The sequence below is a fragment of the Manis pentadactyla genome, chromosome 10 (genome assembly GCF_030020395.1).
Source record: "Manis pentadactyla isolate mManPen7 chromosome 10, mManPen7.hap1, whole genome shotgun sequence".
Taxonomy (NCBI): domain Eukaryota; kingdom Metazoa; phylum Chordata; class Mammalia; order Pholidota; family Manidae; genus Manis; species Manis pentadactyla.
This window is the reverse complement of record NC_080028.1, coordinates 20414251-20439319: the sequence shown is the minus strand read 5'-3', so window position 1 is coordinate 20439319 and position 25069 is coordinate 20414251. Positions and strand designations below refer to the sequence as shown.

General features: G+C 33.8%; 1 protein-coding gene across 5 annotated transcripts in view; it reads right to left on the bottom strand.

Moving 5' to 3' along the window:
- Positions 1 to 525: 525 nt before the first annotated feature.
- The window catches only part of BLTP3B (bridge-like lipid transfer protein family member 3B), a 94938-nt gene continuing 70394 nt past the window's right edge, over positions 526 to 25069 (bottom strand). For all 5 annotated transcript variants that reach the window (XM_057486480.1, XM_036891585.2, XM_036891587.2 and 2 more), the window contains 6 exons: positions 24157 to 24299; positions 23349 to 23499; positions 19905 to 20158; positions 19477 to 19585; positions 4478 to 4671; positions 526 to 2824 (listed from right to left, as the gene is read on the bottom strand). In XM_057486480.1, the coding sequence (XP_057342463.1) occupies positions 2705 to 2824; positions 4478 to 4671; positions 19477 to 19585; positions 19905 to 20158; positions 23349 to 23499; positions 24157 to 24299 (971 nt within the window). In that variant the 3' untranslated portion in view covers positions 526 to 2704. The remainder of the gene's footprint in view (positions 2825 to 4477; positions 4672 to 19476; positions 19586 to 19904; positions 20159 to 23348; positions 23500 to 24156; positions 24300 to 25069) is intronic.

The following is a 25069-nucleotide window of genomic DNA, read 5'->3' as shown; positions in this document are numbered from 1 at the left end:
GATGCCTTGATGAGACTGGGGTTTACTAAAAACTTGTTAAAGAGGAATTTACAACTCCTGTAGTCAAGTACTGAATAGTAATAACTACAATAAAACCCAAAAAGCAGTTTCTGGTTAATTTTTCCACATGTTTTTCGCCTGCCATCACACACAGCCATTCTCACATGGCTTAAATAAAAATAATGCTTCATCACAACTAGTATCACATAGTGGTCTTATGATATTCTAGGATAAAATGAGAGAAGAGAGAAAGATACCACAAAAATATTTTTGACATATATGAAATTAAAAAGCAAAACATAATTATCATTTCTTTCCCCTGGGGGTGAATCAAGAGGGAGGATCAAGATATGGCAATTTTATTTCCAATTTTTAGTCATTTAAAAACTCTGGTAAATTTATTATAGGATTATCCCTACATTTCTCATGCTGCTAAAAAGGTGGTCAAGGTTAACTTAGTTCAACAAAAATGTTCCCACTATCTTTTAACTAGTTTAAATAATATACACACACATCATACATGAACACTATTAAAAGTATATTTTATCTTTAAAAGAAAAACAGATAAAAGACAGTAATGATTCCTCTCCCCACCTCTGTGAATTAATGACTAAGGTAAAATAAAAGCATATACTGGGATTTCAGTCAAAAGAGCAGGTTATTGTGATTTCAGTCAAGTCACTGGCTCTTTCTGAGTCTTGGGGTTTACTTAACTTATAAAATGTAAATAATACCTACCTCCCAGGTTTGTTGTGGAATTTACATGAGATATGTTTTTGGAAGTGTTTCTATGAATTTTAAATCTTTATAAAAATAGCAGTCACTGTAAATTTTTAAAAATCCAACAAAGCATACAGAATGTGCATATCCTTATTATCATCCTCTCTACTGCTTCTATGATTTTCTTGAGAATGCCAAATATATCAAAAAGGCATAAGGAAAATATTCAGCTTCTATAACACAAAACAATATCATAAATTAAAAATTTATATGGAGCAAATAGGTCGATCCTGAGAAACGTTGTCAACTCTGGAAGTTAATGTCCCACCAATTTTGCTTATCTATTATAGACTGTTATTGTAGAATATGTATCTATAGATCAAAGTAATCTAAAAATATAAGCTATACACTTGAAATCTTTAATTAGAACCATATCTGTTAATCTAAGACTCATATGTTTTAGATTGACGTGGTTTATTACTGAGGTAAAATTATTAACAATTTAATGTTCTTTGCTACTTAGCTCCCAAAACAGTGTCTGTAGTTTTAAATAGCATCAAAGAAAATGTATGTTATCAAAGGGAAAGAAAGGCCTGTACTATTTTCAATAAAATCTAAATCACTCCAACACATAATTTAATTGAAACACAAAGTTTCATCCAGATACTCAGATAAAGGGATGTCTATGTCATGCCAAACAAGCACAGCACCATAACATGTCATAATGTGGCTTAAGATTTTCAAGTACCTTAGAGAAAGACTAGCCTGACCTTTCATGCTGTATCTTAGATGTATTTGTTTAAAGAAAGTGGATTTTAGAATAGACTTCACTTCATTTAGTTCTATCAGGAATGTATTTCAAATCGAACTTTTATTTCATAATGCATGACTGATATTCTCTCTCATGCTGGTTTCAATCTTAATCCCTAGAAAATAGAATTTAAAATTACCAATTATTCTTATAGAAGATGTCAAATAGAACTTTAGTCAAAACTAGCTTTATAAATTCAGTATGTGCAAACATCTACCTAATATGATACTGTAAGAATGGTATGAAATTGTTTAATGTATATGAAAAGAAAATTCTCTGAAAACACTTCCTTCCTTAAATAGAGGAAAGATGAAGGTAAAGAAGTAATATAGTTAAAATTCATGTAGTTAAGAAATGCTGCCGAATTCAGCAGGATAAATTACTCTTTTACTTCTAACAATAAATGTTTAAAGGAATGTACAAGTTTGTAAATCAGCTGGCCATATACTCTTAATATTTTTTGATTTTTTAGTTTGTGCTTTTTATTTTTACATTTGTACCATCTTTTTGTTGAAAATTATAGCTTCAATTTAACAGTTTATCCATCATTTAAAATGATTTCTATTTCACATTTTCAAGTCACTTTATAAGTTCAGTAGGGTGATGATTTTCCAGAATTTTCAAACCCAGTACTTACATAATTTATTAATCTGATTGAACTTTACAGTAATTAAATAATTATAGATTTAAGTACATAATTTTAATAACATTTAAAATGTAAGCCTACTTTTATATTACATTAGCCCTAAAAGCATATGAATCTCTGTAAATAATAGTACATTATTAAATAGTGATAAATAAATTCAGCAATCTGTGAGAACACAATAGGTTTTCATTTTTCTTAAAAAAAATGTCTATAATGTGATTATCAAAATTAGGAAATGGTATCTTTTTTTCATTAGGCATATAATTATTTTACAGCACGTATTGGCTTCCCTGTGTCATACCAGTTTAAAAGATGGTTGAGCCCCCAAATACAAAACAATCAAAAGATTGCAATGCGTGTACCTAATACTTTCTAAACTGGCTTTGGAATAGTCACCACTTCACCACATTCCATTCCATTTTACTGTCTCTTCATGACAAGGAGTCTTCCACTAATTGGTAACATAACATTATAAATATAAACCCCCTACAGCAGAGGTTTAAAAGAATTTTTGACTGCCACTCCTGCTATTCAACTGTCATCTTCTTTATATGATGAAGAAGTGCATCTTTTTCCAAGTAAGCCTCTGCAAGAGCCGTTTTAGCTTTAGCTAATTCCTGTTTAAGAGATTCATTCTCTTCCATGAGCTGAAATGATAAAATATGGAAAATAAGAGAATTTAATGATTTTCAGAAATTATAGACTCCATAGTATCTACAGGTGTGACACTTGGAACAAGACAAATCCCCAATGTTGATGAAGGTGTACTTAAGTTGAAAACTGTTTTGAGAAGCTATCTGGAAACACATTTCGAACGCTCAAAAATATTTGTAAGTTTTGACCTAATGATTCAAAATACTGATTAACTCCTAATATCCAAACCTAACAGTGACCTTAATTTCAATTTCCCCAGGCCGCGTGGCTTTAGACACTGCTGATTTGCCCCTTGTTCCTCAACCTTTCTCCTTTTTTGCTTTATGCTACAGCTCTTTCATGTTTATCCTTCTCCACCTATGAACCTTCATCTTTTTATCTGCTCTTTAAGAACACGTATTTTAATATCCTACTGTATTCCATGTTTGGTCATTTTCCCTTATCACTTGGTTCACTCCCTCGGATAATCTCTTCTATTCCTGTGGCTCCAATTATTATATAGTATGATCCAGCATAAACCTCTCTCTTCAGTTCCAGACCCCATTCGAATATTTCATTAGACATTTGATCTAGATGGACAAGTCTCCCTTCCCCTTAAGACCTAGGTTAAGTACTTTTATCTTCTTAGAGAGATTCCCTAACCCCTAACTATGAAGATAACACTGAAGTATTTTTCTCCAGAAAAAATTTCATTTGCACAGATACATTAAAATATATGCATTTAATTTCAGAGTTCTCAGACTTCTTTCAGTTCCAGCTTAAGGATTCTTGCCTTATGGCCCAAGCTGGGTATCACTATAATTCCCCAATCTCTAGTATAGCACCTGACACAGTATGTTGTGACCACTGTGTGCACATTCCTTTCTTTCTCACTAGACTTGAGTTTTTTAAAAGACAGGGATATATACTGTTCAATTCTACATTTGCAGCTCAGTGCTAACACTCAATAAATCCTCTTGAACAGATGAATGACCTCATTCTGTGGTTCTATTATAGACAATTAAAATTCTGCTCGACATTTTATTTATTTATAATGGCAAAACAAGAAGCAACTCAAATGTTAACAAATGTTAAAAGGAATGTTTAGAGATGACAGTTTATCCACATCCATATATTCTACCTTAAAAATATGAAGCGTATGTAGCAGTATGAGAAAATATTTGTTAAACAATAAGTAGAAGGAAAATATAGCATAAACACAAGAGAATAATAATTATTTAGAAAAATTATGGAAATGGGACTGAGAGGAAAGATTTAAAAAATATTGATAGCACTACAGGAGGTTAGAATATATTAAGGTTGTTTTAAAATATTTTCCCAATGTCCTGAAATGTTATAATACTTTTGCAACTTGAAAATAAGCCAACAAAATGAATATATCCTGCAGAAAGTCTTCTTAGATTCCAGAACTGGCAATCTCCCACATTTATTCCTCTATCTTTTCACTGGACTGTAACCTCTCTGAAGGCTGGGAATGTCCCTATCTTGCTCAACACTAGACCCACAGCATCTAACATAATGCCTGGGCACATAAAAGGCACTCAATAAATATAATTTAAGTAGATAAATAATGTTTTAACTACTAAGTATCTAATACTTATTTTAATTGCTGAAACCGAATGAGAATGAATTAATTTCCCCATTACCTGTTCCCTAGTAAAGTCAAAGGAGCCCTCAGGAAAGTTAACTGACTGTGAAGGCCAAAGAACCTCTGGACTTGTCTGAGTAGCTTGAGTGACACTGTGTTGTTTCTTCAGATCATACTTTCCACTGGTAAGCAGCACTGAATCACATTTGACATATTCTTTCAAATCATTTCCAGTGTTAAGCATCTGAGAATCTGAACAAACAAATAAAATGCTTAGATAACATTTCTCTGAAACACTAACTTAAAAATGAATCTATCTCTACTAGTATGAAGATGTTATTATGAAATAGAAAAACAATAGAGGACATCAATAAAGTCAAAACCTGGCCAACAGACACATGAAAAGATGCTTGATATCACTAATCATCAAGGAAATAAATGCAAATCAACTTCCAATTATAAAATAAATAACAGCACAGGGAATATGTCAATAATATTGCAATGTCTTTTTTTTTTGGTATCATTAATCTACAATTACATGAGGAACATGATGTTTACTAGACTCCCCCCATCACCAAGTCCCCCCCACATACCCTGTTACAGTCACTGTCCATCAGCGTAGTAAGATGCTATAGAATCACTACTTGTCTTCTCTGTGTTATACAATGCAATATCTTTTTGTGTTGACAGTTGATAACTACACTTATTGTGGTGAGCATTTAGTAACGTATATAATTGTTGAATCACTATGATATACAACTGACACCAATATAATATTGTATATTATCAACTATACTTCTAAAAAATAGAAAAGGGAACACAGAGACTGGCAATATATGCACACATACATTCCTCATGCATACCAATGATTCAGAGACATACACAGACATTGGAAGGGTGAAGTAAGGAAGGAAGGAAGGAAGGAAGGAAAAAAGGAAGGACAAATGAATGAATAACTAAATAAAGCAGGAGGCTTGTTCACTGAAAAGATATTATCAACGTAACTTCAGATTTACAAAAAAAAAATGAAAAATTGCTAGAAAAAGAGATGAAAAAGGAGACATCACTATTAAACTTACAGAAATAAAAATGGTTAAAAATATTATGAACAACTGTATGCTAATAAATTAGATAACTCACATGAAACAAAAATTTGCAGAAGACACAAACTACCAAAACAACTAAAGAAGAAATAGACAATGACAGTAAATGTATAGCAGGTAAGAGATTGAGCCAGTAATCAAAAAACCTAGGCACAAAGAAAATCCCAGGTCCAGAGGGCTTCAATTGTGAATTCTTCCAAACATTTAAAGAATTAATAACAGACCTCTATAAACTCTTCCAAAAAATAGATGAGGAGCATTTCTCAAAGCCAGTATTACTATGATTCTAAAACCAAAGAAACCACAAGAAAACAAAACTAAAATCTGTATGCTTATAAACATGAGCACAAAAATCCTCAACAAAATGCTAGCAAACTGAACCCAGCAATATATAAAAATTCTTACACATCATGTCCAAGTAGGATTTACCCCAGAAATGTTAGTTGATTTTTAAATCAACTAATGTAATAGACCATACAGATACAATAAAATAAAACAAATACCACATGATCATCTCAGCAGATGAAGAAAAAAACACCTGATAAAATCAAATGCTTTCTCTGAACTAGTGGTTACCAAAGGGGAGGGGTGTGGGAGGGCGGGTGGGGAGGGAGGAAGAAGGGGACTGAAGGGTATTATGTTTAGTACACATGGTGTGGGGGATCACATGGAAAACAGTGTATCTCAGAGAAGGGACATAGTGGATCTCTGGCATCTTGCTGCACTGATGGACAGTGACTGCATTGGGGTATGGGTGGGGACTTGATAATATGGGTAAATGTAGTAACCACATTGTTTTTTCATGTGAAACCTTCATAAGAGTGTATATCAATCATACCTTAATAAAAAATTAAAAAAAAACAAAAACAAAAAAATGAGCATTTATAAGTCATACAGGGAGCACAGAATTTTGTTTTTTCTATTTTTTATGCACATATTCATTTTAATAAATTTATAAAATTCAAATACATAAAGAAGATTTAAAATATTAAACTTTTCACCCAAAACTGTTATCTAAGAACATTTTGATGTGCAATAAATATTTGGTGACCTCAAAAATAAATAAATAAATAAATAAATAAATAATCAAATGCTTTCTCATGATAAAAACACCTCAGCAAACTATGTACTGAAGAGAACCTCCTCTGATAAAGGACATCTACAAAAAACCCACAGCTAATATCATAATTAATGATAAAAGACTGGATGCTTTTCCCTTAAGATCAGAGATAAGATAAAGATATTTACTCTCACCACTTTTATTCAGCACTGCTATAAAGTCTCTAGAGAAGGTAATCAGGCAAGAAAAATACATAAAAGTCATCCAGATTAGAAAGGAAGAAGTTAAACCATCCCTGTTCACAGATGACAAGATCTTGTATATAGAAAAAAACTGAAGAATCCAACAAAAAACTCTTAGAACCAAGGAAGAATTCAGCAATGTTGCAGGGTATAAGGTCAATATACAAAAATCAACTGCAGCCTAAACACTTGTAATGAACAATCAAAAAATGAAATTAAGAATAATAAAGTTAAGAGGACTCACACTTCCTGATTTCAAACCTTACTCCAAAGCAAGCTGATAACCAAGAGAGCATTCTACTCACACAAGGATACATAGATAAATGGAATAGAATTGAGAGTCCAGAAATAAACCCATGTGTTCCTGGTTCTTACCCACACACCAAATAAAAAAATTAACTCAAATGGATCAAATACCTATATTTAAGAGCAATTCTACAAAACTCTTAAAACATGGGGTAAATCTTCATGACTTTAGATCTGGCAATGGATTTTAGATACGACATCAAAAGCATGAAAGAAACAAAAGTGACAAAAGCAAGAACAGATAAGCTAGACTCCATTTCAACAGAAAAAAATTTATGCTTCAAAGGACTCTATCAAAAATATAAAAGACACCCCATAGAATAAAATATTTTCAAATCATATATTTGATAAGGGACTTATTTCTACAATATACAAAGAATTCTTACAACTCAATAAAAAGACAGCCCATTCAAAAAATAGGCAAAGGATGTGAATGAGCATTTCTCCAAACATATACAAATGGCCAATAAAGATATGAAAATATGCCTGACATCATTAGCCATTAGGGAAGTATAGATCAAAAACTTAAGTGATATACCACTTCATGCCCACTAGGATGCCTATAATCAAAAAGTCAGTTAATAAAACTGCTGACAAAGATGTAGAGTTGGAACCCTCATACGTGGCTAATGATAAAAATGTAGAACGGTGCAGCCACTTTGAAAAACAGTCCAGCAGTTCCTTAAATGGTTGAACATAGAGTTACCATATATCCCAGTTATTCCATTCTTATATATCCAAGAGAAATGAAAACTTATACATGAATGTGAGAGCAGTATAACCCATAAAAGTCATAATAATGAAAAAAACCACTGACTAAAAGTAGAAAGAACCCAAATGTCCATCAGGTGATGAATGGATAAATAAAATATAGTATTGGCCACAGAATGAAAAATTACTTCACCATACAAAGGAAATGAAGTACTGATACATGTAACAACATGAATGAACCTCGAAAATATTATACTAAGTGAAAGAAGCTAGTCACAAAAGACCATATATTGTATGATTCCACTTACATGAAATGTCCAAAATAGGCAAATCCATAGAGATAGAAAGTAAATGAAAAGTTGTTTAAGGCTGGGAAAACAATGAGAGACTGCTAGTAGGTATGGGAGTTTTTGAGGGGGAAGAAAAGTATCCAAAACTGTGGACATGGTTGTACCATTTGTAAGCATACTAAATATCACTGTATTGTATAAATTAATTGGGTGAATGGTATGGTATATGCATTAAATCTAAAAAATGCCTTTATCAAATAATAATTATAAAAAACAAGTCAGAATATCTTTCATATCAACACACATGTATTTTACTTCTTGGCTCTCACAGTCAGAGCGCTTTAGGTTGCAAGTGAACAGAAGCCCAACTCAAATTTGTTTTTAAAAAAGGAAATGTACCTTTCTGTAACAGGGAAGTCCAGGTGATGGTATTTCAGGCATGGTTGGACACTGTGATTCTTATGATGCCTTCAGGAGTGTCCTTTTAGGAATCTGACTCTATTTTTCAGGTCCCTTTTCTTTTCCTGTTTTGGTTTAATCATGTGACAGTGGAGGTAGCCAGTGGTGACCCAAATAAGTTTTATAGCCTGTCATCCCTCCTCTGTGTTCTTATCAAGTCACAAAAAGGACACAATACTTGGGTCACAGCTAACTCATGTACGAGTCACTGTGTCACAGGGCTGGAATCTCTTGATTGATCAAGCTGGGTCCTATTCCCACTTTTGTGATAGGGCCAATGATTGCCAGGTCCACAAAAATCACATGGGAGAATGGCAGGTCACCAAATCAAATTACATTGAGTAGACATAAGACTGGTGTCTGCTCAATATAGTTTTCCCCCTTAAAATGATTCTCAGGAGTGGATAGCTAAATCAAAGAATAAAAATATTTTTAAAGCTTTTGTTCATATTGCCAAATTACCCTCAATGATGGTTCTATCAATTTCACCCCATACTGTATATATAAAATGTAATAGTTCTGTCTACATGTATAAGTGCCATCATGTTGAGTTTTGGTCTATTCCTGACTTCACTTTATTAAACTGGTCTCAAACCAGACATTACTTTTTATGATACTGTTTTGTACCAACTATGCTTTAGTAATATAACTGGAAGACAACTACAAAAACTGCTGTATTGGTTCAGATTAGCATACCACTCAGCTTGGTACTGTTAAGAGAAACCCTGAAGTACCGTATCATGGGAAAGCCAAGTTTTCCCCTCTTACAACCTCAAAAAAACTAGTAACACCCCCAAAGTACTGCTTGATTAGTGATTTATAACATACTTTGGTTTTCAAACTTTTAAAAGAGCAAAAATCTTCTTCTAAATGAAATCTAACGTAAGAGTGCTAATAAGAACTACAAGTAAAAGCCGAGTAACACTGACTGTAGTGAGGATAACAGAGGACCCACGATCCATTCTATTGAGAGTCTTACTGCTCAGGAGATCTTAAGAATAATGAAAAAAACACTAACCAACCACTTCTGAAACCCATTTTCTTTCAATTATTGGGAGGTGGAATGAAGAGAGGAAAGAGGAGAGGGAGAAAAGGGAAGAAGAAATATGGGGAAAGGGAAAGCAGGAATGAGATACCAGAGAAGGAAGGAGAGAGAGATGGGGAGTGGAAGAAAGGGAGGGAGGAATGGATGAAAGGAAGAGGGGTGTACAGATAAGGGGATAGACAGAAGAAAGATAAGGGAAAAGTAAGGTGGAGGATAGGTATAGGGAGAGAGAAGGGCAGGAATAGGAAGAAAGAGTCAGGAAGAAGGTAAAAAGGGAAAGACTGGAGAGGGATGGGAAGGAACAGAACCTGTGAACAATAGGGGTAACTGGAGTCTATTACTATAGAAAGACTTATTTTACTTACTTTAAAAGAGCTACTTTCAAGTATAGAAAGCACAGAGAAGACAAGTAGTGACTCTATAGCATCTTACTACACTAATGGACAGTGACTGCAATGGGGTCGGTGGGGGGGACTTGCTAATATGGGTGAATGTTGAAACCAACATAATGCTCATGTGAAACCTTCTTAAGACTGTATATCAATGATACCTTAATTTTTAAAAAAAGAGCCGCCTTCAAGTTTTTGGACACAATTTGATGAACAAACTCATGTCCCTTCATGGATGAAATGTGCAGCATCTCACAGCAACATACACTTTTTCCCTAGTGCACATTCTGCCACTTGACTTCTAGCTCTTTCATCTTGAACAAGTCATTCAGTTTCTTCATTTGCAAAACGAAGGTGATGAGAATACTTGCCTGAATTATCTCAAAGGCTTATGGTAAGGATGAAATGAGTTAATATTTAATGTAAAAGAACTTTATAAACTGGAAAGCATTACAGAAACATTGTTATTAGTACCCCAGTAGGTGCTCTACAAATATCTGACTTTAAATATAGGCTCATTAATAGTTATGTGTATCCCAATAGAAGATTTGTATTAATTTTAATTCTCTGGTCATATAGATACCTTTCACAGTTCAGGTTTTATACCTTTCTTTGGGCTTAGTAATCAAAAAAATCTTCCTACATTCCCAGTTAGGAAGCACTATGGTAGTAATTGTACAGGTGTGTATAGCGAACAGTAACTTATCACAGCCATTTAAATATACAGTGTCCCTCACTGTATCCTGGTACAATCTACTGGGAACTAGTCGCTCCCTCACAACCCTTTTGGCTGAGACTCGATGACATCATGGCCAGTGTTCTACAGGGGAGTAGCCAAGTTCTGGGTGTGTTGAGTGGGAAAAATGCTGAGAGCCAGTACACTCATACAAAAGTAATTAACAAAAGATGGCACAGTATATATACACACAATACACAGACACAGACACACACCAAACATTTTCTCTTATTTGTAGTCTCATTTATAGTCACCTAATTAGCCATGTTTCACTGGAGCAAGAAAGAAATTGCAGTGTGTGCACTTTTGTAATTTTCTAAATAACTTGACATTTTCCTTTAAAGTCTTTACTGAAAAACTGGTATTTTTTTAAGACATTCCCAAGAAGTGTGAAGTACTATAATAAGCAGCAAAAAAGGTATAAAACACCTGTTCCTTCATGATAGACTTTACTTAATCATATCCAGAGCAGCTGTAAGAATACTTTAGAATACACTAGAACAGGAAGGAGTGAAGAAAATACTAGGTAAGCTGCCACTACCACAGCAACAAACACCTACAACTAGTTTTTGAAAGCAACAAACTAGATTACTTTGAATGTCCCTGCTTGCTACGTAACTCTGCTTCAAGGAGGAAGAAAACTGCATACCCTGAAATTTCTTAAAAGAGCTTTTTGAGAAAGTTGGGCCATTTGGATCATTCCCCCAAAGCCCTTCTAAATGCTAAGCAAATAAAATTGTTATGTATTGGTTTTTCATGACTGATGTATTAAGTAATATTTATGCATATATTATTACACAAGCTGTGTGTTACATTAGACTACATATTACAATGCACACTTCATATATTAAAGACCCTAAAGCAATTAACATCCACATAAGATAAAAATCTGCTTTGTGACACTGCTTTCAAGAATACATTGAAATAAGAATACAACTTCTCAGATTCAGAAAGACATATGCATCCCTATGTTTATTGCAGCACTATTTACAATAGCCAAGATATGGAAGCAACTGAAGAGTCCATCAGTAGATGAATGGATAAAGAAGATGTGGTACATATACACAATGGAATACTATTCAGCCATAAGAAAGAAACAAATCCTACCATTTGCAACAACATGGATGGAGCTGGAGGACATTATGCTCAGTGAAATAAGCCAGGAAGAGAAAGACAAGTGCCAAATGATTTCCCTCATTTGTGGAGTATAACAAGGAAGCAAAACTGAAGGAACAAAATGGCAGCAGACTCACAGACTCCAAGAAAGGACTAGCAGTTACCAAAGGCGAGGGGTGTGGGAGGGCGGGTGGGGAGGGTGGGAGAAGGGGATTGAGGGGTATTATGTTTAGTACTCATGCTGTGGGGAATCACGGGGAAAACAGTGTAGCACAGAGAAGGCAACAGTGAATCTGTGGCATCTTACTACACTGATGGACAGTGACTGCACTGGGGTATGTAGGGGACTTGATAATATGGGTAAATGTAGTAACCACATTTTTTTTTCATGTGAAACCTTCATAAAAATGTATATTAATAATACCTTAATAAAAATTTTTTAAAAAAAGAATACATTGAAACAATACATGAGACATTGTATATAACAAAGCATACTGGTTTATGCTTAAAATATGTGTTCTTTCCCATGCCAAAGGAAAACTACTTTAAAGTACCTTGATTTTGTACAATGCTAATATCCTGAATAGCACAACATACTTTTCCATCAGCCCAATGAGCTTTCGAAGGATACATTGACAACTAACATATAAGAGCTGCTGCTTAAATACTGAATTTTGATGCCCTTTAAAAAAATCTAGCATATGCCTTTTCCTCTAACATTTCATCACTACCTAAACTGCTTTGCTGAAAAGATCCATGTGTCACTGTAAAAATGTGAAATAAGAATAGTTTTACAATGTAAAACATTTCATAAGGATCAGCTTTTAGTTTTCAAAAAGGTTAAGAAATGAGGTGCATAAATATATGAGACATGCCATAATGAAAAAATAAAAATAGATATTATCTTGCCTTGTTTAGGGTAGACTGGTAATTTAGATGTGATTTTTAAGACCACTCAACTTTAAAGGCAAATATTAACAATTTCCATACTGAAATGATCTTCATGCAAACAAATGCTCTTTGCTGGACCCGTGATTTACTTCTGCCTTTAGCTACTACATTAAAATACAGTTCAAAATCGGTAAAATATGTACTTGACTATCGGTAAAATATAGATGAGAAATGTAGGGGAAAATACTGGGGAAGAAATTTCAAAGCACCTTAATTTTTAAATTTGTTTTTACTCATTGAACTGATGTTTAATTTGTGAGTGTTTCTCCAACATGTGTATATAAGTAGGTATTTTTCTTCAGATACCATAAACTTCTCACTTAAAACAGTATTTTTTTCTTTACCAAATAGTAATTATTTAGCAAGTCAGGTTCTACATTTAATGATGTGAAAAATACCAAGAAAAATGACCTAGAATGACTATAATAGCATTTTAAAGCAGAGAAGCATGTTAGAAATAATCTAATCTCACCCCAGGTCAGACCAAGTATTTTATTTTCTGCTATACTTTGTGAGTTAATGACAACTTTTATTACATTGAAATCAGACAAATGACCTGCATGAACTCTGTTTTGAAATCTGTTTGAATTTTCCTTGACACTCAATAAATAGAAGTTTCATGGATATGAGAAACTTGTTTTTTTAATCCAAATATGTATATTTATTATGTGTGTACATATATGCATATATATACATGTGTATAAAATTAAAGTTGTTAAACATGCTAATTCAAATTCTCCAAAATCAATTTTTTTACTCATTTTTTGAAGTTTTTTAGTATCTTTTGAAAGGCCATATTTCTCAGTATGATTGTAGTATCTCAATGTATCTCCTACTAGATGACTCCCCACCCTATCCATACACCTCAGCATTTTTAAAGATTCCTTTTCCTTAGACTTTTTACCCTATTCTTATGGCCCAAGATATTCCCCGCACACTGAACTGTGTTTTGCCAGAGCTACAGACCTTGAAGCTCCTTTGCCTCTATTTTTCTTTCACTCCTTCCACGTTGTTTTTCTTGATGATTGCCTCAATATTCTAAACATACTTTTTTAAACACCACACCCCCTTTAGAATACCCTTTGTTCAGTCTTCTATGTGCTGTCCAAAACTGCAGCCATGAGTGGCTATTTAAATTTAAATTAAGTATTGAATAAAATTTAAAATTCAGTTGTATAGCCACATTTCAAGTACTCAACAGCCACGTCATTAGAGATTACAGAACATTTCCATGACAGCAGGAAGTTCTTTTGGACATGGTCCTAGTCAGCTATTTAACCTTCAGCTGTGTTCATTCCGTTTTCAGACTGTGTTTATTCACCGAGTCATTCAACAAGTATTTTTTTGAATGTTTACTAGGTAACAGTGTTTTAGGAGACAGGGATAGCTGTGTAACAAATGAATTCCTGTTCTCACGCAACTTACATTCTAGTTAACAAGTAAACAAGAAAGAATATAGGATATCTAAAGATACAGTAAGTGCCTACTGAGAACAATAAATCAGGTTTAGGGAGAAAGGAAGCTAATGGGGATGGGAAAGGATGGATGGAAATCTCCATTAAGGGAAGATTTGAGCAGAGACTTTCAGAAAGTGAAATGAGGTATGTGGATATTTGAGGGAAGAGCATTCAAGGCAGAGGGACCACCAAGCAAAAAGGCCCTAAGACAGGACTATGCTTGCCATGTTCAAGGACAGCAAGAAGGCCAGAGTGACAGGAGTCAGTGGTGCAAAGGGGGAGAATAGGAGGAGGTAAGGACAGAGAAAAACGAAGAGCTAGGTCATGTAGGAGTTCATAGGTCACTCCAAGGACCTGGGTTTTTACTTGGGAGTGAGAAAGGGAGCCAAGGAGGACCTGTAGCTGGAAAGTAATAATATATCAATTCAGGCATACCTCATTTTATTGTGCTGCAATTTGCAGATACTACTTTTTTTTGTTTGTTTAACTGAAGGTTTGTGGCAATCTTGTGTTGAGCAAGATTATCAGCACCAAATTTCCAACAGGATTTCCTCACTTCATGTATCTGTGCCAAATTTTGGTAATTTTCACAATATTTCAAACTTTTTCATTATTATTGTATTTGTTATGATGGTCTGTGATCAGTGATTATAACTTGCTGCAAGCTCTCATGATGATTAGCATTTTTTAGCAATAAAGTATTTTTTAATTAAGGTTTTTACTTTTTTTTAGACATAATGCCATTGCACACCTAACAGACTACAGTATAGTGTAAACATTACTTATATATTTACTGAGAAATGAAAAATTTATTTTAACTCTGTTTATTGTGATACTTGCTTTACTACAGTGATCTGGAACTGAACCCACAATCTCCTTTAAGTAAATGCCTGTATGTTTTAAAAACAGCACTCTGGTTGCTAGGCTGACAAGAGAATACAGAAAAGCACAGACAGAAGACACATGACTAAGGAAGTGAATATAATCTTTCACGCAGACTGGAAAGTGCTATTGTTATAGATGGTGGGAAAAGATCTGACTCTAGATCAATCTCTTGAAGGGCAAACCAATGGATTATAGGTGAGCTTTTATTTTCTTACTTCAAAGATCAATCTTTTAATTTTCAAGGATTTCTTACCGGTTATTTTCTATAAGAGCTTGTTCTTGTTTTATAAGTTCAAAATCCTACCATCTGTCTGAGGATATAAATTATTTTTCTTTAAAAGTCTCCACTTTTCACGAAAATTAGGCTTGGGGTGGATTAATGATTGTGCATTGAGCATTGACTCCCCTATACAGAATTTGATTGTTGTTAACAACCATTTGATCAATAAATATGAGAGATGCCCTCACAAAAAAAAAAGTACACACTTCCAATGGTAAAATAATAAGTAACCGGGATGTAATGAATATAGTCAAGATATTGTAACAGCTTGGTATGGTGATAGCTGGTACCTAGAATTGTCATGTATATAAATGTTGAATCACTATGTTGTACACCTGAAACTAATGTAATGTAATACTGTGTGTCAACTACCCTTCAATAAAAAATAATTATCTACAAAAAAAAAAAAAAAGTCTCCACTTTTCTTTAGCATCAACAGCATTATTCATTTATTTCGTCTCTTACTGTATTGGTTTTTAAAGTAGGTATTTTGTCATTTATTTCAGCCATCCATCATCTGAATTTCTTTTTATATTTGATGAATTTTATATTTTGAGTTTTATGGGGAGTAAAATTTGCTTCCTTTAGTAAATGTGGAAAATACTACTGAACTTCCCAGATTCCTTTCCATGCATGTGACCTAGATACTGGCATTCAAATTGCACTCACTCTAGATTTCCCTCAGACATGGATGACAGGAGAAGAGAAGAGAAGGGAAGTGAACCTGAGCTGCAAGCTCAAGTTCTAATATAAAAGCTGAAATGAAATAGTGTTAACTGCAGCAGCTGAAGTATAAGTTGAATTTATGGGGCAATAATGATAGTTAAGTGCAAACTATAAAGTCAATGTCCACTGACAGGCAGCAGTCTTTCCCGTAACACCAGATTATGCTGTACTCTTATTTGGGGCATGGGTCCTGGAAGGTAAGCCTTGAGACTAGTTCCCCAGATTACCCACGGTTCTAAAACTACATTTTTACTTCTCAACAGCTTTACTGAAAAATAATTCACATGCCCCATTCATCCATTTAAAGTGCATGATCCAATGGTTTTCAGTTTGTTCATCAATGGTACAACCATCAAGCCACATTCACTGTTCGAACACTTTCATCACCCTCAAAGCCCACTTACTTATTTGCAGTCTCTCCTCATACCTTTCCAGTCCTTCCCACACCCACTAACAGACCAGCCCTAGGCAATCACTAATTTACTTTATGTCTATATGGATTTGCCTATTCTGGGCATTTCATATAAATGGAGTCATATAATACCTGTTATTTTGTAACTGACTTATTTCACTTTGCGGAATGTTCTCAAAGTTTCCACGTTGTAACAGGTTTCAGTATTTCATTCTTTTTATTGCTGAATAACCTTAGATTGTGTGGCTTTTCATTGCCTGTTGATAGCATAATGACGTTTGGGGTGTTTCCACTTTTTGGCTATCATGAATATTACAGCTGTCAACTATTATGTAGACGTGTTTTTACTTCTCTTGGGTGGAATTGCAAGGTCACAAGTAACTGGGTTTAACTGAGTTACTGCCAAACTATTTCCTAAGCATCTCCGCCATTTTACAATCCCAGGAAGGTAGGAGGGTTCCAATTTCTCCATATCCTCCTACGATTTGTCATTATCCGTCTTTTTGATAGGACATCTTTGTGGGTTTGAAGTGGTATTTCACTTAGATTTCCATAACGGCTAATGATGTCAAGCATGTTTTTTCACGTGCTTATTAGCCATCTGAATATCTTGTACGCAGAAATATCTGCTCAGATCCTTTGCCCATTTTTAAATTGGGTTATAGTATTGGGTTATAAGAGCTGTTTATATAGCCCGTGTACCAGTCCCTTATCAGATATATGACTTATAAATATTTTCTCCCATATTGGGGACTGTCTTTTCACTTTCTTGATAGTATCATTTGAGACACAAAAGTTTTAAATTTTGATGAAGTCCAATTCATTTATTCATTTTTTTTGTTATTTGTGCTTTCGGTGTGGTAGCTGACAAGGATTTGCCTAACCCAAGGTCATTAAGATTGACCTTCATGTTTTAAGAGTTTTACAGTTTTCACCTCTTACATTTAGGTCTTCGATCCATGCAGAGTAAATTTTTGTGGATGTTACAGGGATGAACTCCAGCTATATTCATGTGGACACCTAGTAGCTTCAGCCCCATTTGTGCCCTTATTGGCACCACTGTCAAAAATTAGTTAGCCATAAATGTATATGGGCTTATTTCTGGACTCTCAATTCTATTCCATTCCAGTATCTTTTTAAAAGGTCCTCTCTACCCAATTAGCTAGGGAGTGAGTGTGTTTGCAATCATGAATGCTGTCTGGTACTGTTTTCCTCAAATGTTTGAGAATCTTTTGGATTTTTGTTTAATCCCCTTTTCTTGACTAGGGATGTTTCTATGGCCATAATTAATGTCCAGTGATTGTGGGGGCAGAAGAGGTTGTGCTGCTGGGTGAGAGATACCATGTTTGTTAACTAGGTGTGGAATCATTTCCTTCCTGGGGCTGAGCAGCTCTAGAATATGCCCTCAATGCTTTAGTGTATATGCAAACCCTACAGAAGCATGCTACTTGGTATGAGTGCAGGAAATGGTCTCAAAAGGAAGTGCCTAGATTATTCACCCTATTGCCTCAAGGATCCATTCTAATCTCAGCATCCTGATGGGAAGAGTTCTCCTGTTTTTGAGGAGGAACTTCCCTTGAGTAGTTCTCCTGGATTCTCTTGGCCCCCTTTTCCACTTCTTCACAGGGGAGAAGGTTATGACTTACCTGACAAATGTATTTAGTAAAGGAACTACATGTATGTAATTCAGTCTCTTCTCACTTTGGTATAAGCCTTGTCTGCAAAAAGAGTGCATTCTGTTCTGCTTTCTCTGTAAGACAAACCTGCAGTTTTGGGGTCTAAAGATTTTGGGAGAGCCTTACAGGAAACCTGTCTTCTCACACCTAAGTTATCTTCTCTACTGTTTATTAGTAACAAAGCTGACATTTTAGTCTTTGTTGGCCTGATTTCTGTGTTTGCATTAGTTGGTCCCAAGCCCCAGAGGGGAAGACTTCAGTTAAGAGTCCTCCACAAACTGCTCCTACTTCAACAATAGTCCTCTCTTTCATGGATCTAAACAGATCTTTCTGGTTTTCCCTCTTTGGTTTGCTCTTTGGTTGTGCTCTTTTAAGAATTTTTGACTCACCGATGGGATGTATTTTTCTTTTGCAGTACTATTATGGCTTTATTCTTCATTTAACATATTTTTATGTCATTTCATTAGATTTTGATAGATAAAATAGATCCATTTATCAGTTGCTCTAATTTCATACTCTAGCAGCTACTAGCAAAGTGAAAACTATACAAGTAAGTCTACTGACTCAAGCCCTTTCCACTACTCCGCCTGTATTATAAAATATAGTTCTTATACTAGAGATCTTACAAATTTTGTTAGAATGGAGATACAAATATTAATGCAGAACTAAATACACAGCAATGAGTAACTAATGTATAAAGAATAAGTACCTAGGAATTATAAGTCACACCAGGTTACAGAGAAGGGTTTAGTGAATGGAAGCTTAAGATAACCTTGGAAGGGAACAAACAATTACTGAAAAATAGCAAGGTGAGTAAGAATGTGGAGATGGAAAAGCGCAAAACAAATTCCATTACAGGGTATTAACAGGTGATTGGTTAAGTACACATAAAAGAACGGTGGAAAATATACCTAAGAAAGAGATGAAGAGACCCAAGCAAAATTAGAAGACATGTAAGACTGTGAAAGCCTCTCTTACTACCATTCAAAACACACTTGTAGAATAGATACTAAATCAATTGTAGGTGAGTTATTTCCAAGGTAGAGGTCAAAACACAGATGATCTTTTATTACAATGCACTGAAAGTTCTCCTGAATCACATACCAGTACATATGTACATCCATATAAAATAAAAAATGAGTTAAAAACAATCAGCAAATAGAATTTAATTTAAAAATTCATAGTGTTTATTTAAATTGTTTTTCATATATACCTCTGATATGAAAAGAGCCATCATCATTTCTCTCTACCACAAGATGGTCAATATGAACAGTTACAGGAGCTGTTTCAAGGGATATTGTACTACTACGAGGGCTATCATCCTACAGGAAAGAGGAAAGGCTGTTATTAAATGATAAAATTAAAATAATCATTTCCTAACAAATATTAACTCAGTCAAGAAATGAGTTAGAAATCTTTTTAGATGCTTTAGATGATACAGTAGGAAAACTGCCTTATTCTAATATTTTCTAATTTCTAAGAAGGATCTTGACATCACTCATCACAAAGACCCACAAATTCATTTCAATAAATGCTGATAGAGTATATCATAGAGAAAGCGTATTCTTAGACAAGAATCAAAGTGCAGGAAGGCAAAGTGAACATTTATAATGTGAAATATGAAAGCATTTTTTAACATACCTTTAAATTTATTTTTGTGTTAGAAACTTGTATCTGCATTGGCATCACTGTTGCAACAGTTTCATCTTCCAAAAAATGTTGAATGTTCATAAGAGAAGATATAAGAAACTCAGTGCTAAAGTTGTCTATATGGCATTGCAGAAATCCATTTTTTTCTGCAAGCGAAGAGTGTATTACAGCACCAGGTCCACTTTCAAATCTCAGTGTAATCTCAGGACAGGATTTGGAATGAATTACAGATTTATGAACTGAACCTATGGAAAAAGAACACAAATATTGTAACTTTGTAGCACTACTCAAATCAGTCTCGATTAACTGTAAGAGGGTATTGTCACTTTGTATAATGTTAAAGCAATGATAAAGTTTTAATATTTGCCCTAAATTTAAATAGTATTTGCAGTACATATACAACATACCACACACAACCCTGATTTAAATTTTTATAGATTATAATAATCTATAATAGCATTGACTTGTCTATATATGTTTCTATTATTTTCTATTTTTTGGTAACATGAATAAACATTCCATGATACGAATCTATATTGTATACCTCAGAAATTTATAGAGTGTGTTTGAGTATGTATCTATCTACACACTTGTAATATAATGGACAACTGTGGTAGAGGAACAGCCAATGAATTCAAAGTTGACTCTAAAGCCATTTCTCAAGAAGTAACAAAAGCCTGAAGCTTTGCATCTTCCTTATTAAAATTGGGTCCTTAAACAATTGGAAAAGTAAATAGAGAAGACCTCATTAAATTGCTGCTATTACATTATCTTATAGCTGAAATTACAGCAAAGAAAATATAAGTATTTATTTATGCTTTGGCCTTGTTCTGAAAAAAAATTTGAGGTGGCTTACAGAGATATAAATACTTGAGTCTCAAAGCAAATTTTAAAATTTCAATAAAGTACCTATAGAATATCTAATTTCAAAAAGAATAGTTCCTAGTGGAACCACTGAAGTGAATTGGCAACTATTTTATTTTACATTACCTAGCTCCAAAAAAGAATAGGAAACAACATGCACATGGTGTAATCAGATAAAATATAAGCAAGCAATGGAAGAGGATGGAAGGAAAAAGGTAAAGATAGATGGCAAAGTTATTAATTCAAAATTTTATTTACAGTGCCAAAGGAGGACGAAAATGAGCTTCATAGCAGCAAAGAGAAAAATAGTCATTTTGTAATTCATAGAACCCATGAGTTGAAAACAAACTAATTGTTCTAGAAAGGCAAAGCTGTTTCAGTTACTGAGGTATCAAAGTTATCTATTCCAAAGGTCCTCATAAGAAGATGCCACTAATTAAATTCATGATAGAAAGATGCTTGTTTTCCCTCAGCACAGATATGAATACTTTAGTCTTACAGAAGTCAGATGTATACGTTTGAGAGGAGAGGGAGGACAAGAAATTAGCGATACATATATTTATGTACCAAGGATAGAACTCCCTATACAACTCAAGGGGAAGAGTTGTTTCTGTAATTGTTAATTAAGATTCACAATGATACTTAATGTCAGTACTACTTATTAACATACAAAATAAATAAATAATACAGATCCAATAAGAATTCAAATAAAATTCCAAAGAATTCTTTAAACAATTAGAAACACAGATTTTTTTTTAAAAATAGAAGGTAAAGGAAACAGCCACAAACTGACAATGGTTAGATAGTGTTCGACCTACATCAAGAAAAACAAGAGTTGATTGACTTGTGTATTTCATTCTTTTTTTTTAGAAACAAACAACTTGGGAAATGTGACTTTATTTTGCCTTTTATCTATGTATTTGCATATCTATTGTGTATGTGTATGTGTATGTATACACACACTCACACACTCTCTCTCTCTCTCTCTCTCTTTCTCCCTGTCCAGGAAGCTGAGAGACAGCAATAATTTCAAAGAAAACAAGTATTTATTTGGAGCAGAAATAAGAACAAAATCAAGTAAAAAATCACTCCTGTCTTCTGTCTCTTATGCCATGAAACAATTATATTAAGTCTTCCTATTAAAGGAATCCAAAATCCATACATCGTAGAAAAGCAAAATCAACTTCACAATTTTAATTGTTCATGTCAGAGTAACATCAGTATATTTAAACTGTAGATCAGATACTATCTTTGTTCATATAGCTTTTAATGTTTGAAATGTGCAACCTAAATTATTCTTTTTCTGCTTACCCCCTTCCCCTTCCTTTTCCTTTCTTGTCTTGTTTTTTTGTTTATCTTCAAAACAACTAAGACAGTTGGAAAAAAAATAAGGCACTGGACAGCACCAACTATATAACCCATTTCAAAATGATTTCTTCAGTTAGTAACAACATGAAACAGAGTAATAGAACACAGAGCTATAAAAAAATAGTTGAAACAAAATGTACAACTGTAAATAATCTAAGAGTATACAATTTGAAGTGTCTGGGTTGGATAAAGAACAAGGTCGAGGTTTTGAAATATTATATTCAATCATTTTTTTCATTTTTGTGCCCTATGAACCCTTCCCAAGTATATGCCTAGCTTCCTCCATTTTGCATGCACTTGGGATTTACACCTGCTAATGTAAACCTCTTGAAATTTTTTAGCAGATATATTATAAACTGCAAGGCCCACACATAGAAAAAATCTAGGAGCTAATTTTTTTCTACTATGCTGGTTTATGGGCAAATGGCACATTTACTTGCAATTCGCAGGGTGTGAGGTAATAGCATATTTCTTTGACATCAAGTGGGACTGTACGTATTTCAACATGGTATGTATCAGAGAGAGCATTCTGTAAGTACAGCAAAGTATCGCCGCTCAGTGACTTTTTAAAAGATACAAAAAAACTGAACATTGTCATTTTAGGTTCTTAACAAGTATATTCATAAATTCATTTCTTCAAATGACTGAAAACCGTGGTAACTCCATATCAACTTTGAAAAAAGGTATGGTTTAATGTGATTTCCCCTTCATATACTACATGTTTTACTGCTTATATTCCTCTATGTTCAAGTGAATGTGTTGATCTTAGTAGAATGAAGGTCTATTAGAACAGAATACATGATTTTTCCAAATACCAAGTATCATACCAGACTCAGGAAATGTTTGCTTATAAGCAAAATAATAGAATATAGAAATTGATATTTATTCTAGTGTGGAATTAAGTTTGATCTTCTAGGATTACTTTTTCACTCTTTTTATATAGAAAGGAGCTCAGTTTTTTAAGGCTTATTATCTCAAAGAATGGGAAGACTAAAAAAGTAAAATATGGAACTTTTCAACAGCAGAAAGAAAAAAAAAATTAGAGAACATGTCTTCCACACACTATATTTCTAGTAATCAAAATGCTGTAAGGAACGTAATCTAAAAGAACAAATAAATGAATTCATTTATATCAAAGATAGGACTGCTGATGAGTCATGTGTATAAAAAACAAACTAAGTTTAAATTATATTAAAGTCTTACCTACTGGACGATTACAAACATAATGCCGAAGGCTGAGATTGCCTAACTGATCTGGAGTCACTTGGTCCACTTGAAGACAGATTTCTGTATCTTCCCCTCGGATGTCAATTTCCCCATTAACACCAGTAATTTTAAACACCACAACTGACATCTAATAATGATTGCATAAATAATATTAGTATATACCAAGTAATTAAAAATAAAATTCAATATATAATACAGGAAACTGCTATAACCTCTAAAATTACAATCATGACCTAGTAAACTAAAAATATACTTGTGATCGACAGAATTGTGGTTTTTATATATAGTGAAAAACCTTAGCTTATTTTCTTCCTATTCAGTTAAGAACTTTTTAGGGTCACAAAGATTCATCAGTGACATTTCCAAGTGAAATTATTTTCACTAAAAGTTGAATGTGCTTTTTAAGTTATCCAGAAAATTATTTCATGGGTGAGGGGGGCTTAAAATAAACCAGTAACATATTTATTTTATAGAAAGCCCCTCATAAGGACTGACTACCATTCTTACGACCAATTTTTTTCCAAGTGTATTTACATGGAGCTAAAATAAAGGACAAAAACTAAAACATGGAAAAATATAAAAACAGAACTTCCCCTCCTAAATACAAAGAAAAAAAAAATCCAGTAAGAGGGAAGTAAAATTTTCAAGAGTTGGAAAGAGCAAAGTGAATCACCCACCATCCAAGTCAATTTATTTTATATATAATGTCTTAAAAAATGTGTACATATTGCATATGAGATAAAGTCGGTGGCAATTCTCTACTGAATTTCTCTGCAATGATTACCAGGTCATCACGATCTTCTTGAGCACCCTCTGAATTTGTACTAATGGCATCTGGAGAGGCTTCATCATAACTCTGTAGGTTTGCATTGGCATTTGCACTCTCTGCTGGGCTCTGGTAATTTGTAGTTGAGTTCTTTTTAATACCTGAAATAATACAAAAATCATTTCCCTTCTCAGTATCCTACAGTAACTTCTAACTATCTTCTATGTGAAGTTAATGCCACTATTATCAAAGTAATCATTTTCCATCCTTATCTACTTGCCTTAAAATCTCAATGTGCTGTATTTCAGTATTTCTTGAACTCTTTGTGGAAAAAAACAATTAAAAAAAATTTTGTCTCACAGATTAGTACTTCTTAAAAATGCCAAAAAGTGAATAACTAGAAAAGTTAAATTAGAAAAGCCAAAGACATACAAAACACAGCCTCAATTTTTAAAATATTTACTACTATATAATCAGCTTCTAATTCAGTGCCTGACAACACAGCAGGTACTCAGTGTATTATCTATTGAATGAATAAAATCAATTTTTTAGGGCCAGGGAAGATGAATATAAATATAATTGTGGTATAAGGAGATAACAAATTCCCATTTCAAAAGGGGTTCCTAACACAGTCAGGGGTTAAGAAGGCTTCCCTGATGAGATAATATTTAAGCTGAGGCAACCAGAAAGAAAAAGGGCATTCTAGGCACAGGTACTAAGACCCTGAGGTGGAAAAGAGTTTGTCACAGTGAAGAAAATGACAGAAAGACTGAAATATACTATAGTACATATGAAGTATAGTAAGCATGTAGTAAAATAGCAGAAAAGTTAAGTGGGGTCATATCGACAGAGCATTGTCAGTAATGTTAAGGTTTTAAAACAGCCTATAGCAGTGAGAAGTTATCAGGATTAAAGATGGAAATCAACATGA